Below are 15,705 nucleotides of genomic sequence, written 5' to 3'. Positions count from 1 at the left end.
ATTCCCACCAACAGTGCATAAGGGTTCCTTTTTCCCCACATCTTCGCCAACATGCACCTCTTGTCCTTTAAGACTAGCTGTTCTAACAAGCATGAGGTGATATATCAGTGTGGTTTTGATTTGCATTTTTCTGATGATTAATGGTGTTGAGCACCCTTTCATTTGCCTTCTGGCCATCTGTACATCTTCTTGGAAGAAATGTCTACTCAAGTCCTCTGCCTGCTACTCTTGAATAAATAAATCCTAACCCCTCACCAAGGGTGAAGGGGTCCCGTCTCCTCACCTCATCTCATGCCCTGTGCACCTCCATCTCTTCAAGCCATGGGTCATACCAAGTTCATTCCCTCCTCAGAGACCTTTGTTCGGGTTGTTTCTTCTGCCTGGAATGTTCCTCCCCCTGGTGGGTTCCTTCTCAATTTTTGTTCTCAGCTTAAATGTCACTTCCCCACAAGATTTTTCATACCTTTGCATTCTTCTGCCCACATCCTGCCCACTCTACCCCATTCCAGAATTTACTTTGTTTCCTTCATAAATATCACCACAATTTCTAATAATTTATTTGTTGGCTGCCTGCGTTTTCTTCCTCTCCAGGAGCCCAGGTTTCCCAGCCTTTACACTGTCCATATTTGGAGTTGGATAATTCCTTGTGTGGACCATCCTGATCACTGCAGGATGGTTAGCAGCATCCCTGACCTCTACTCACTAGACATCACTAGATGTGTAATAGTCACACCCACAGTTGTGACAACCAAAAACATCTCCAGATCTCCAAATATCCCCTAATTGAGAACCACTACAGTAAACCATAGGCCTCCTTGTCTGTCTTGTGCACAGTTGCACCCCCAACACCTAACACACAGGAGGCACTTAGTCATTTGTTGAATGAAGAATGGATGAATCTTTAGTCTACTTCCTCCCTCCCCATTTACGTCTGCAAACTCGTCTCTCACCAGGTGGTAGCCTTCCACATCCTTACTTCTCACCACCTTATACATATTTTCCCTTCCAGACCTTGTGTGCATTCCCTTGCCCCCTCCTCAGTTACATACCTTCTTGCCTCTTGCCTCCAGGTCTTTGCACTTTACGGGTTTTTTTGCCCAGAATGGACTTTGCCCTTTACCTGGTTATCAGTGGCCTGCAAAGATTCATCTTTTCCTGGGTACCTGCTATGACTTACTCCCCAAAGACAGATCAAATTGGATGTCTCACTCTGTGCTCCCCAGCACCTCTTCCTAATCAGAGTACACATCATCTCACTGTCGGTCCTTTGTCTTCCTGACATACACTGAAGCAGCATGACAACCATGATTTAGCTTTATTCATCTTTTTATCCCTAACACCTGGCACCAAACCTAACATATAACCAGTGTTCAATATGTGTGTGGCAAGAATGGACAAAGGGATGAATGAGTAATGAAAAAGCAATGTGACTAACAATATCCGTCCAGATGAATGTTGCCCTTCAACGCTGTCACCTTTAGAGACTGGGCATTTATTCAGATGATGCTGCCATTTCTCAAAATACTTTTGACCTTTTCTTGAGGAGAGGATCTCAAAGTTAACTTTCTGAGTCAAGTCAGAAATGAGATCCTATTGCATCTTTTTCACGGTTCATTCTAACTTCTGAAAATGATTTCACCCTTCCTGATCTAATCTTATTGACCAAGCTTGATCTTTAAGTATTTGACTATTTCTGTAGAAAGAATAAAATCAAATCTTCTCTGGAAAAAAAAAAAATGACTCGTGACAAATGAACAAAAATGTTCCCTCCAAAAGGAGTATCTGAGGATGCTAGTATACAAGCAGAATCCAAAAGTATTCTGGGAACTAATAGCAGTGAGTGAGTAGATTGTCCACCAAGAGGGCTGTTCCAAGAGCACATCTTTCATGGATATGGGCCACTTATTGGCCATTTATTAAACTCAATTTCATCAGCAAAATTATTAAACACATCAAGAATATACGCCTGTATAATAATTGACTGGGCCAAGCGGAATTGGTACTTGGCAGAGCTGAATTAATTAGATGGGTCGAGGATGGGGGATGCAGAGAGAAAGTGGATATATATCCACTGCATGGCCAGGACAGGAAGCCTGGAGGTGCCACTGTGCTCCCAGGAGTGGGCCTCTGTTGTCACCATGATAGAGATTCAGGGTAAGTGTCACCTCAGCCTAGGGAAGTGGCGCCTACCTACCATATGATGCCATCACCCTAAGCCTAGGGAGACAAGGACGCTGTGCTTCCTATAAGCCCAAGCCCAAATGGCCCAGGGTCCCCCTCTCCCATCCACTGCCATCCTTAGGAAGCACACCTTAAAATCCATCATGATGTCTTGAAGCTGGAACCTCCTGTCCAGGTCCAACTGCAGAGAGACAGGATTCACATCTGGAAGGACAAAAAGTAGAAACTTTAGACCAGGAAATTCTACCTTCCCAGCCCTGAAGAAGGCTCTGGACTCCACTAGCTCTCGGAAGTCAGAAACCTCGATCCTCCAATTCTCCTCTTGGAGAGGAATGGTACCAGCATGCTTTTACTTATATTTCCCACTCAAGATCCTATCTGTCCTTGGCCAAGTTTCCTTCCCATCATCTCTTGATGACCCTAACACACTAAGAGATTTCAACTTGTCTGTTCTACAAGCCCCATTCCTTCAATGAGCTCATTGTAACTAATGGGGTGAAATAAAGGCATTTCTCTCTTGCTCCTTTTACCCATTCCTTGACTTCCAGTAAATTCTTCTAGCTACAGCATTCAAAAGTTCTCAAATACAGAGGCGGTAGGTACTGCCTGTTAACCACACATGTCCCACCTCCATAAGAAATGCCTAGAACACCCCAAGGGTTCCCAGGAAACTTCCATCCACCCCCACGCTGTGGGAGCCTCCACCAGTTTACGCCCTTACAGGAGGCTGGCGCTTACCATTCTGGGACTGCCACCAGCGCATGGGGCCTGAGGATGAAACCACATTCTCCACTCGGTGGCCATTGTAATTATGAGGCAACCTGGAGTCACACTTGCAACATTTCATCCGCCACTGAGGGACAGGGAGACAAGAGAGCCTTGTGAGTGGGGTCCAGGGAAGACTCTCCCTTAAGTCCTGAGAGCCTAGAACATTCCCTCTGTGAAACCCTACCCCCAGGGATCCACTGATTTCATTAATACCCTTGGAAGGATTAGCCTCTTAAAACAAGGCTATTGTCATCTTTGACTTTAATTCTTTTGTCTCCCTCCTAACACATAGCAAAGTGAATAGCAAATAGGCGTTACTGCTAGGAAAGAGATGTGAGGTAGCAGCAAACTCTGGTACAGAACATTGCCTCAAAGAAAAACTTGGAAAGAGTACCAAGAGCAAAACGAAGAAAAGATGAGGGATTTGCATGAATGTAGCATCTTCTGTGTGCTAGGTACAGGCTGGAGAGTTTTAGATCTCATCTGACCTAATCCTGGAGGCCTGGAGAAAACTGGGTTTCTGAGCATGAGGGAGAGGGGACACAGCAAAAAAAGGACAAGGGAATTTGGAGTTCCAGTCCTAGCTCTGTTACTCCATCTTCTAGGCTCAGTTTTCTCCTGTGCAGGTAGAGTGGAGGTTAGAATACAGTCATTCAATCATTCAGCAAATATTTACTGAGTGTGTACTATGTGCTAGACCCCGCTCTGGGCCCTGGAGTTATACTAGTGAACAAAATGAAGACCCTGCCCTCAGAGAGCCAACATTCTAGTAACATTTGGATGATCTCAAAGGCCTTCCAGCACTGACATCTGAGACTTGAGGACCCTTCTCAGGTTTGGCATTCCCTACCCACAGGAGAGAATCTAAGGGTCCCCCACCAAGTGGAGCTTTGTAGGTAGGTGGTCCCAAGGCCAGGAATGTTGCAGCCTTGGGGCTCAGGGCAAGAGTTCTCACATGAAGATCGAGGCAGCCAAAAAGGAAACAGCCTCACTGGGGAGCTCCCTCCCAAATCACACCTTCCTTGGCCTGCCCAAGCCCTGGGGTGACACAAGTGACACAAGAACTGAACCCCATGGACTCCACAGCAGGTGGAGACCAGCAGGCAAAAGAATAGGGCCATAGAACATGACCCTTGCTCTTTAAGTTTATGTGTGTGTGCGTATGTGTGCATGTGTGCATGCACACGTACCCCCCCACAGAGACAGCACAACCTTGTCCCAGCTCCCCCACGCAACACAAATAAACTCTGTTTTCTCTGAGTAACCAAGGCACCAAACCTTGTGCCCAGAGTGGAGAACACTATTCGGAGGGCTCCATATTCATCCACAAGTAGAAGCAAGGCTTGGACAAGAATCTCCTTCTGGGTGGGGACAACCGTATCTCCAAACACCCATGCCTCTGCTTTCCCCTAAGGCCTCTACTCACCAGAACCAGGGGAAAGCTCTGGCTTGTCCAAGGCCTTCCTGCTCCCGAACCTCTAGCCTGACCAGGGAAGGTGATAAGCCAATAAGGCTGATGTGATGTCTTAGGATGGGTAGTGTCCCCTGAACTAATTAACGTGACAGGTCAGTCCCAAAGGGATTGAGTTAATATGCTGAGCCTGTGCCTGGGGTTATGGGAACTCCTTGCCCAACACCCATCCTCCCTCCCCACGGCTGACAAAGCTTGGGACAGGGCAGAAGGAGAAGGGGAGCCAGGAGTCCTGGTTCCTGGAAACTCTGCTTCCCACCCCACTTTCCAGTTCTCACCTGCATATGAGAGAATTGTCACCCATCCTGCTGCTCAGAGGTTTCTTCAGCACGACCAAACGTGTTTTATTAAACAATAATTTTTTGGTATTTAATGTTCAAATAATGGCTGGCATGCATGCTCTGTATGGAGCACTCAATGCCCTGTCCATTCCTTCCCCAGCTACATATTCCTTCAGGGTTCAGATCTCCACTTGAAATGTTGGGCATTTATTGTCTATTTATTTGCTTATATTGTTTGTTTACCCTCTGCCTCCTTCTGCTAAACATGTATACTCCACGAGGGCTTCCTCTCCTGTATTCCCAGTGCTTAAAAAAGTGCCCAGCACATAGTAGGCCCTTAATACTTAATGAATACCAAATACTCAATGACTGCCAACGTTGTAATTATTACTAAACATTCCCTTACTGCAGTCATGGAGTTTAAAACGAGGGGTGGGGAAGAGAGGAGGTAATAGAACATCAGCATTATGTGACAGAGAGCTTGCCGTGGGCTAGGTACTGTACCCAGGTAATAAGGAGTATTTTTCCTATTTTACATTTGTGAAAGGTGAGGCTCAACAGGCTAGTGAGTTTTCTGCTGATAGCCAATGTCGGCACCAACACAACACCAGAGAGGGTCCCCTACCAACCCCCCCTCCTCTCCCTCTTTCCCTCTCCCTTCCTCCATCAATGTTGCCCTCTCACTTCTGCTAGGAAGCCAGGTGGGTCCACAGACATCACGGAAGCACAGTAAAGGGTGACAATCTCTGTCTCACTCAAAGGGCTTGGCCTCACCGTGTAGCTGACCATGGGGCAGTGTAAGTTGGAGAAAGCACTTTGAGAAGAAAGCTGGTTTCTCAGGCTGACCCAGCTCAGTTAACACAGAAACTGTAGATGTGTCAGTGGCTGAAATAAATACCTGAGCACTTAAAATAATCCTTTCTGGGCAAGAGAAGCCTCTTGCTGGAATCTGACTCTCCTCCAGAATCCTATTTTGGTCCCTGGCAGTGAGCATGCCCTTCTCCCCACTCTGCGCAGCCTCTCAGGGGCAAACTTTTCCACTCCCCATCCTCCGTCTACACTCAGCACATGTCCTGCAGAGAGACAAGGGCCAGCTGCCTTCCGGCCGCCTGTCACCAGAGCTCTCTCCTCAGCTCTGCTGGGACCCGATCCCAGCCTGTTCCCCGGCCAAGCAAGCACCAGAAACAAGGCTCTTTCTTTCCTCGGGCCTGGGGCACAGGGGCTAGAACAACTCAACCTGGAACTGAAAAATGACCTTCATGGTCCCAAAAGATGAAATATTATGTAACTATTAAAAAGACTGGTCACAGGAAGTTTTCAATGACATGGGGAAAATGCTTACCATATTTTGTTTTATGAAGAAAAACAGTTGGGAATAAATGTATATAGGTCATGATTATATATATATATATATATATATATATATATGATGTATACATATATCATATATATACATCATATATATGTTTAAAGGAATATAATATAAATATAAATAAATAAATATAATATAAAAGGAATATATATATATATATATATTTTAAAGGAATAGAAAGTGTTTAGAAGGACATATACCAACAGATTAGGTTGAACAGATGAAATTACTTCAGCCAATCTGACCTACAAAAATGGCAATGGCATGCAATTTAACCTAATATATCTGGGTAATCGGATAATAAGGAACTCTTTTCCTTATATGTTATTCTTTAATAATTTTAAACTTTAGTACCTTGGAGATACACACACACACACACACACACACACACACACACACACACACACTTTTATGCCCAGGAAAGTAGACATTATAAAACTAAACAAACTAAAAATCTCAGGTTGTTCAGTATGGGCTTTTTACCCTGCCTCCTGGCCCAGTCTTCGGAGTCAGCTGGGGGTACCCAGTGCCTGCTCCACTTCCCTTCCACGTGTGCAGAGACTGATGGAAGATCAGATACCCGCGTGGGCTTAAAACCTACGTGCTGCTTATCCTAGGAACATAGCTAAAGGAGGGATTTATTACAATCCTTAGAGACAGGCTAAGCCAACAGGCTTGGGCCAGGTATTTTAAGTAGCTCTGCTCGTCAACTAGCTAGCTGGCTGGAGACCTGAAATAGAGCAGCTTATGGCAGAAGCCCACGTGAAGACAAGCTGCTAACTTTCTCTTTTCCTCTGTATCTCAGTTTCCCTTTCTATCTATTCTTGCATGCTTATATGAGTACGTGTATAAACGTGTGTGTGTGATTATCAATGCGAGGTTCTTCCCCTCATGTGTGTCAGGCGCTTCCGTCTCTCCCAGAGGTGGAAGGTCTCAGCTGCAGCAGCCTCCCTCTGGGGTCAACTAGTGAGCGTTCTCCTGGCTGCACGACCTCAGAGACGCAGCAGTATTATCAGTTCAGCCTGTCAGGCCTCCAGCCAGTTTGGCTCCTACTTACTCTCCATCTGGAAAGGTTGGGCCTCTTCCCTCATCCTAGAGCTTTCTAGAAGCTCAGCAGTCTGGGGGGAAGAAAAACCCTCCCAGAGAGCTAGGGGGAGAGCAAAGGAGAGAGCAAGAGCCAGCAGGAGCCTGAATCACAGTGGAAATGGGTGGGAAAAGGAAGGTAAACGCAAATCAAAGCTCTGTGCCTTTGTAGAACACAGAGCTAACTCTAGGGGAAAATAGGAAAACAGCCTCTGGTTTTCATGGCCCAGTTCCCTGCCATGAGCAAGCCAGTGGCTGCCTGTGTCTATCTAAGGAGATATCATCAGGGTCATGGCTGCCAGCCAGGGCCAAAAGAAAGGAAGCCGAGACCAAAAAAAAAAAAAAAAAAAAAAAAAAAAAAAAAAAAAAAAAGAAAAGAAAAGAAAAGAAAAAAAATCCAGCTGCCTGCAAGAAAAGACATTCTCTCCACTTCAGCTTCCTCATTGGTAATATGCAGGGGTGGAATGAGATAATGAAGTTCCCTCTTGCTCTAACATGCTATTAGAATTCTTCCCTACTCCAGCTTATCTGCTCAGAAGTTTAAAAACACTCCAAACAAGAATGCAAAGGAAGGAAGAAAAAAAAAAAAAAGACACTGACCAGATGCTGTACTAGAGCAATACTCTTCTCAGCTAAGTGGGCAGAAGAAGGAGCCCTTAAGGTCATTGGTCAGCAAGGCCTCCATTAAACCCCACTGGGATCCAGAAGCCTCAGCCTTTCTACATTCGTGGATATTGCCATTAAAGGTCAAAAGTTGGGTTCCACTATGGTGCTGAGTGGGAGGAAAGCCCCAGTTCTATAAGGCACTTTCAACTTCATCTTCTCTCATCATGAAATAACATCTTCACCAAAGCCTTAAGCACTGCCCTTATCACCATCCAAAGTAAGTTCAGTAGGCTGACTTTCTGAAGCTGATTAAAGATGATGTGCACCACACACCCAGAAATTACACTGCACCAGGCTCTCTCCTGAGCACTGTGCATACATTATCTCCTTCCATCCTTCCAAAATCTCTGAGGTAGGTATTTTACATTAAATGATGGGTATACTCATTTGACAGATAAGAAAGCAAGTCTTAGAGAGTTAAGAAATGTGTCCAAGTTCATAAAGCTAGGAAGAGATGAAGCAGGGATTTCTGTCCCAAAGTATCTGCCTTTAAAATTTCTATTCCTGTTCTGATCCAAGGGACACAGTGGTGACTTGGCAGCCACTGGCAGGGACCAGAATTGGTTGTCAGGATGCTCCCTCTCTTCTTCCCTGGGAAGGACAGCCTCAGCCCCAGCCTGGACCTTTACAGAAACAGAGATATTTCCCTAAACCTGAGTGCAGGGAATCCTTTGCCTGTCTGGACCTCTGTAGGCTCTGCCAGTAACAATGGTTCCTATAGCCTCCAAAGACAAAGAAGCAAAGTAGGTCTGCAAAATGTTGCCTAGAGACTTCTAGGGACCTGAACCCCAAAAGCAATTGAGTGAGAGACCAGGCCAGCAAAGTTTGAGGCCACCTGGTTGGTCCAGGCCTTCCCATCACATCTTTCCCTCCTCTTCTGTACTTTTAGCCTACAAGCTGTGCTTCCCAGCCCATAACAACCAGGCACCCAGAATCTCAGATTCCACCAACCCGGGTTTTTCTTCCTTCTGTTAGCAACATTATCCCCCAGTGTCCCTATCCATTTCCTCCTAGCCCTCAAAACTTACCCATCCTCGGTTTCACTTTCTTGGAACCCTTTTCAAAAGCCACAGCTCATTTTCTGACAGGCAAACCCTTCTTGAAATATAAATGGTTGATGATATGGTGCCTTTCCCAAGAGCGTTTGTATTTTAAACAAGGAATTCAACAATGCTTCATCCAAAAGAGTGAATCCCCAATGGCAGGAGCTTTGGAAGTTTCAGAATGTCTGAGAGCTTCTGGGAAACAGGAGGGCAGACATTTTGGTTAGAGACAGTCTCAAAGTCTTCTGTGGGCACAGGATAAGGATCTCAGGATATATATGAACATATCCTCTGTCTACACATTAGCCATGCCAAAGGTTAAGAAAACAGACAATTGTCAAAGAAAGTCAGTGTTTGTTGGGGTTTGTGCATGTGGGTGTGGGTGCACTTACATGCATGTGTGCAAGTGTGTGCCTGTATGTGTGTGTGTGTTGGGGAGGAGGGGATGTGAACTGGATACTGCTCTTCAGCTTGTTTCCAAAAGATCAAAATGACAGCTATTTGGTTTACATAGCTAATTAACCTAAGGTGTGCATTATGTAAAACTGTTATTAAGGTAGCTGAGTAATTAAGTTTTCCCCAGAAAGGGAGGGAGTGGGAGATAAATAAGCATTTAGGGGAGCAGACACAACATTGGAGGAGACATTTTCAGAAGCAGAAATCAGGGCTGGGAAGCTTCCAGGAAAAACCCACTGGTTTCTGGGGAGCCTGCACCAGCCCAGAGATGATCACATGGCATGGCTCAGCCCCTGCCAGACCATGAGGAACCCAAAGGGTCACACACAGCCCAGCCATCTCTGAGAAGCAGGCAGAGATGCTAAAGCTTAGCAAACATGAAGGCCAACTAACTCAACTCCTTTATCTCGCAAATGGAGAAGTGGTGGTCTAGAGGGAACCCATGGGCTAGTAAGGTTCCATCCCTAATCTAAGTGTCACAGCCAGGATCAGAACCAGAGAGTCCTCACTACCTGTCAGGGTGACTTCATTGACCATAATTATCTCCAGAGTCTCCAACAGTCCACTGCAAATCAGATTGGCAGCAGCCACTTGGAAGCAGAGTGGGCTGGCCCAAGGATGGGTTGATTTCCATAAGTATGTGAGTGTGTGTCCTAATCAGGGAAGAAATGCTCAGGAGTATGATTCAGAGATGAGGCAGCCTTTGCACGCAGACACAGGTGCCAGTAGGCAGGTGTGTAAGGGAAGAGGAGATGGAACATTTAGCATCTTGCAGACACTAGCCATGGTCACTTTGCTCATTCCTTTGTACAGTCCTCCCCACTCATTGGAGTGGGTGCTGTCATTACTCTCATTTTTCCAATGAGGAACTGACGCTCAGGGAGAGCACAGAAGCAAACAAGGATAAGGGGGCAACACAGATGTTCTTGGAGCTTTAGGGAACAGCGAGTTTATCCAGAGGTTAGCTAGGAGCTAGAGGAAGGAGAGCAAGGAAACAGGGCCATCCTGGTAAAGAACAGCCTGGGCCCAAGCTTAGATAGTTAAAGGTCAGGACCAGAGGGGCAAAGTTGGGGGTAGGGTGCCATAAGGCCAAGCTGACCAAGTCCTATGTCCATTGCAAGGGATGCAATATGGACCCCAAAATCTCAGAAGCAAGCTCTTGAGGCTGATGGGGTTTAGCTACTGAGACCAAATCAGGGAGAGGAGGTAGGATGCCAACAAGCAAAGACTGGCACACAAAAAAGGAGCTACACTCTGAGACCAGGAGCTGGTAGAGACAATTTTGGAACTGGAAGGAGTCCCCACTGCTCCTGCAATTCCCATTCCACTGAGTCCCTCTGGGGTGGACAGCAGGGGAATGAGCAGTGCAGAACGTCCAAGAGTCATAAATCTCCAATGCTCTTGCATTCGTGCCACATCAGTGGGCAGGCAGCAGGTGCTGGGTAAGGCTGTAATTGGCTCAGGGCTCGCCATGTCACAGAAATAGAACAGAGGCACTAACCAGAAGCTTCGACTTAAGGCAGGTGTGTATATCAGGGCAGGAGCTGGTAGAAAGGGGTGAGGGGGAGAAGGGGGAGGGGAGGGCACTAGCAGTGAGGCTCTGCATCATGTCTCATCTCCAGCCAGGGCTGGCCAGGACACCCCCCATCTCTAAGTACTCAGAAAACTCAACACCTGTGTGTTTCCATCAGAAATTTGGGGTCCCAGCACACACCCAGACCCTCCCAATAGCTCACAGAGATAACAAGTGTCACCACATGAAGTATCATGAAAATAGATTGAGATAGTTTATATAAACCTCTTACTATGATGTCTGGGACACATAATATGTGCCTAATAAATTATAGCTGCTATACATACCATTTGATAATAGAATAAATTAAACTTAAAAACTGGAATTGGAACTCAGCAGAGTTAAAACACTGATTCCTAATTGTCATCACACAGCCACCACAGCACCCAGTGTGTGTCTTTAGTGTATGTCTTCATGGCTGCCACCCAACAGCCTCTAGGAGGTAAGACAGGTAAGAGAGAGGATGAGAAATGAAATAAGGGAGGAGTGGAAGGTAGGGGGAGAGAAGCTGGTTTCCGACAGTCAGCTCATTTCCAGAGAAAGTTGGGGCCAGGAGCAAACCTGCAGACACTTTCATCTAACACTCACTCATGGAAGAGGAAGGAAGTCTTAGAGAGGGGTAATATCTTGCCACAAGTTAGTGGCAGACCTGGGACTACACATTGCATTCAAGATGCCCTATCCTCTACTCTTGAAAAGAGGTTGCATGGCTTTATTCCCCCTTATAGAAAAGGGGGAAAAAAAGCCAATCCTTCTCAACTTTCACAGCAGCAAAATAGCTGATATTTATCCATCCCCAGGGTTGCAAAAGTCTAGACTTCTCTTTTGCAAGCACCACTTTGCTCTCAGGGGGCTATTTAAGAGCAGGGAAGGGAGTTGGCACCCTGGGCATCTGAGAGAGGCAGAGGGCAGGCCAAGGTGAAGCCAAAAGCCCAAGGCTTTGGGGACAGAGGCTGTCCAGACAGGGCTGGGGTTGAGGGGACATGCCAGGACAGGGGCTCTGACTTCTCCTTGCTTCTCCTTCCAGAAGGCAGGCCAGCCTGAGGAAGGAGGTCAGCAGAAATCTCCCTGAAATTTTTAGACATACCCTAGTAACATGAGATTTTGAGGGTGTGTAGGAAGGGGGTGGCTAAAACCATTCTGTTGCCTAGAAAGCTCAATATTTCCAGGTCCCCTGATGCGTGTGGAGTAATCTGGGCCCACAGGGAGTACTTGTCTTATTCTGGCCATCTTACCCAACACTGTCAAACAGGGTTTCCTATATCCAACTGGGTAAGCAGCAGAAACCACAGCCATCTCTGTTCAGTGCCTCCAAAGCCACTACCCAGTACCATCTGTCATTAAAAGTAGCCAAGAGAACACTGGTGACAAGAAGGCCAGGGAGGCCCAGAAGCGGTATCAGATGCCACCTCCATCATCCCAAGGACAAGGACAGTCTGGAAAGAGGACACCACAGGCTCTCTGTGAACCCAAGTCTCTGTCATGGCAATCAATCTCTCTTACTCCCCTTCTGTCTGTTTCTTTCTTTCTCTCTTTTTCTGAAAAGACTAGAGATTCGAGGAAAACCACTTCCTCACCCACTCCTTTGTCCAAATCTTTGTCTTTGGGGCAGAAAGATGGCCAAATGAGACTTGCAGCTGGGAAACAAGAAAATGCTAAGTGATTTCAGCCTTGGTAAACATAAGGCACCAAGAATGATCCCCACCTTATTAAAGAGAAAAGAGAAGATGAGCGCCTGGGTGGCTCAGTCGGTTAAGCGTCCAACTTCGGCTCAGGTCATGATCTCACGGTTCGTGGGTTCGAGCCCTGCGTCAGGCTCTGTGCTGACAGCTCAGAGCCTAGAGCCTGCTTCAGATTTGGTGTCTCCCTCTCTGTCTGCCCCTCCCCTACTCGCATTCTGTCTCTGTCTCAAAAAATAAATAAACATTTAAAAAAAGTTTAAAAAAGAAAAGAAAGCCAAAGTTCCTACAACAAAGGTCCACAGGCATGTAGAAGAAAAAAAAAAACCACAAAAGCTCTTTAAAAAACTCAGTTTCCTAATCAGGCCATGTCAATTGACAGGTCCTAGCGTTTGAGTTTCTGGATTTGTTCAGCTTGTGTTCTGACTTATCAGCTGAGCTGCCAAAACTCCTTTCTGGCCTCATCACTTCTTGGTCTATCCTGCTGATTTATGTTCTTCAACAGCAGTTGGGATGTTTCCCACTTTGCCTGAGTGGACCAACGAGGCTGAGAGGTAAGCTGGCTCTTCATACATGATAGTTGCAAAACACAGAAGGTAAACTCCAGCTTATAATCATATATTGTCCCGCTAGCTCTGTCCACTCATATCCCAACACTGGCCAAAGAGATGGTGGCAAACGAGTAACCATGGCACAACTTAGCTCATCCCACAGCAAGAACACAACCCAGTGCACACATCCCACCACCTATGCTCCATCAGCCTTGACTTCATCCACCACCGACATGTTAAACTCTACATACTAAAGGATCAATACTCATCCCATTGTCTGTTCTCAAGACTTGAAAACCTGTCCTGCCCATGCCCAAGGACTGGGGAGAGATTTCAGTTTTATAAGCAGAAGAAGAGAGGAGCCATCCCGCTAACTCTGAGTACATTTTCTCTTGCCCAATGAAGGAGAAAATTCTGTCAAGGCAGTGATCTGGCCTTATATGTTTCTTGCATTCTCCACAGTGCATGAAGCTGGGGCTATACCAAGTACATTCCAGGCATTCTGTGAACAAATGGCAGACTCACACACAGCCCAATCTTGCCTTTTCCAGCCCTGGAGGCCATGGTGGTAGGGCCTACCTCGCCATACTGGGTGCAGTAGGTCTCAGGCTTGGTCAGTCCACAGGTGGATGAAGCATGGAGAAACCGGGTCCTCCCAATGAGCAGGTCCCCAACGGGTGGATAGCAGGCCCCACGGGAGCAGGCTTGCTGGGCACACAGGAAACTGGGCAAGACTGAAATCACAAGGGTGCTAAGTTACAGCCTAGAGAGAGGAGGGTCCAGCAGGCCACCCAGTATCCCCCAGGGAAGCATAAATCAGCTAGACTAGCATGCTCCCACTTGGTGGTGGTGGTGAGGATTGCAATCCTGATGCTGCTAGGTAAACAAAACAAAACAAAACAAAACAAAACAAAACAAAACAAAACCCTGATTTCATGTTCCATAACCCATAACTTAAAAAGGAAAGGAGGGGAAACACTGGCAACCAAAAACCCTGGATGATCCTGAAATGTGGCATCCATATGTGGCTTTTAGAGTCAAGTTGCAGGCACATGCTCAGCCACCAGGACATAGTCCTCAATCTCTTCACTTGCAGCCTGGCCTCCGTCAGCAACCAGAGCAGGGCTGGCTGCTGGCCATTTGTGCAACACCAGGAGATGCCTGCAATCTTTCTGCTCCTTTATCTGCAAAGTTGACCCAGCCATACTCAGTGAGTGCCCAGTTACAGACCACTGTAAAATCAAGCCATGATGGCTCTGGAAGCAGCCAGAGTGAAAGGCTAGGAAATTAGCTGTGCAGGGCACTTGGGAAACCATGAGCCACCCTCAGGTAGAAATAAGAAGACACTTAGGAACCTCTCATCTTCTCCAAAGGCCCAAATGAGCAGGGAAACCTCATGGGTGCCCCAGTAGACAAGTGCTCCAAGCTCAAGGACTACAGGGTGACAGATGATGTTCGTACTTTGGTAAACTATCCTCTTACCCATGGTGTCACCTCCCTGCTATATAACAGGGCGTGGAAAGATGGGAATGGATACTTACCAAAACCCAGGAGTAGGAGTGGCCTCATTTTCAGCCAATAGGGGAATCCCCACAGAGGCTCTCACCTGGGACAGAACAAAGCAGCTTGGATTAAAAAAAATCCATAAAACCTCTGGGGCATACTAGCCCCCTTTACCTAGGGTCTTGACCTAGGATACTTCCGAGCAGCAGGTACATTTGTAGCCAAAAGCTTGGAAAATGTCAGAGCCCTGAACCCATGTCTGAGCTGGCGTGTGTCTCACAGCATAACCTGGGAAAATGCCATCACCTCACAGACTTCGTCTTCCCCCCCTGAGATGGAAGGGAAAGAGGCTTGGCCCTACCCTGCCCACACAGTCGTGGGGAGCAGAAAAGGGCTGGGCCCTTTGCAGAAGAGGAGCTATAGAGACCTTGTTACTACTCCAAGAAACAGAGTTGGCCTTTCTCAGGGCTTAGCCCAACATCCAGGCCCAAAGGTGAGTGGGTCAAAGTGACGGAGGGCCTGGAAGCGAGCTCTCTCTGCCACTGCCATGGTCTCCAGTACCACCCAGGCCACCCTAAGGGTGAGACTGTGGTGGCCACAATTCTGGGCTAAGCAGGTAGCTGGGATGTGATGGGAAGAAAGGGGAGCCTGGCAGAATTTAAAAAGTGAATGACGATTTCATCTGAACTGAAAGCAACTCAAAATGTCTCCCATTTTGGCCCAGGCTGTGCGGGAGGGAGTCCCCAGAATGGGGATTCTGGAGGCTGAGGCTGGATACTCATAGGGTCCCTCTGGGGGACAGGCAGGCCTACTGTGCTGAGGCAAGCCCCACCCCAGCTCAGGCAGTGCCCAACTCTATCTTCATTTGGATGTGTGCCCTGCTCCAGTGACAGCCACAAACTCTCTTGGCTGGGGTGGAAGAATGAGGCGGGGGGTGGGGGTGCGGGCAGGACAAGGCATGGCCACAGAGGAACCTGGGGACACTCCTGGCATCTTTAAATTATACATCCTAATTCATCAAAATTGTTTTACAATCCCTCCCAGAAGATTCAGGGGCCCCAGGAGGAGATGGGTGGCC

At 47.0% G+C, this 15,705-nt stretch overlaps 1 protein-coding gene across 2 annotated transcripts in view; it reads right to left on the bottom strand.

Moving 5' to 3' along the window:
- Positions 1-15,705, bottom strand: part of LAMB3 (laminin subunit beta 3) — a 62,170-nt gene that overhangs the window by 21,579 nt on the left and 24,886 nt on the right. For both annotated transcript variants that reach the window (XM_049634228.1, XM_049634229.1), the window contains 4 exons: positions 14,666-14,730; positions 13,704-13,858; positions 2,920-3,034; positions 2,312-2,385 (listed from right to left, as the gene is read on the bottom strand). In XM_049634228.1, coding sequence (XP_049490185.1) covers positions 2,312-2,385; positions 2,920-3,034; positions 13,704-13,858; positions 14,666-14,693 — 372 coding nt within the window. In that variant the 5' untranslated portion in view covers positions 14,694-14,730. The remainder of the gene's footprint in view (positions 1-2,311; positions 2,386-2,919; positions 3,035-13,703; positions 13,859-14,665; positions 14,731-15,705) is intronic.

Source organism: Panthera uncia, chromosome F1 (genome assembly GCF_023721935.1).
Source record: "Panthera uncia isolate 11264 chromosome F1, Puncia_PCG_1.0, whole genome shotgun sequence".
NCBI classification, from domain to species: Eukaryota; Metazoa; Chordata; class Mammalia; order Carnivora; family Felidae; genus Panthera; species Panthera uncia.
The sequence above is the reverse complement of the archived record's forward strand: the minus strand, read 5'-3'. Positions and strand labels throughout refer to the sequence as shown.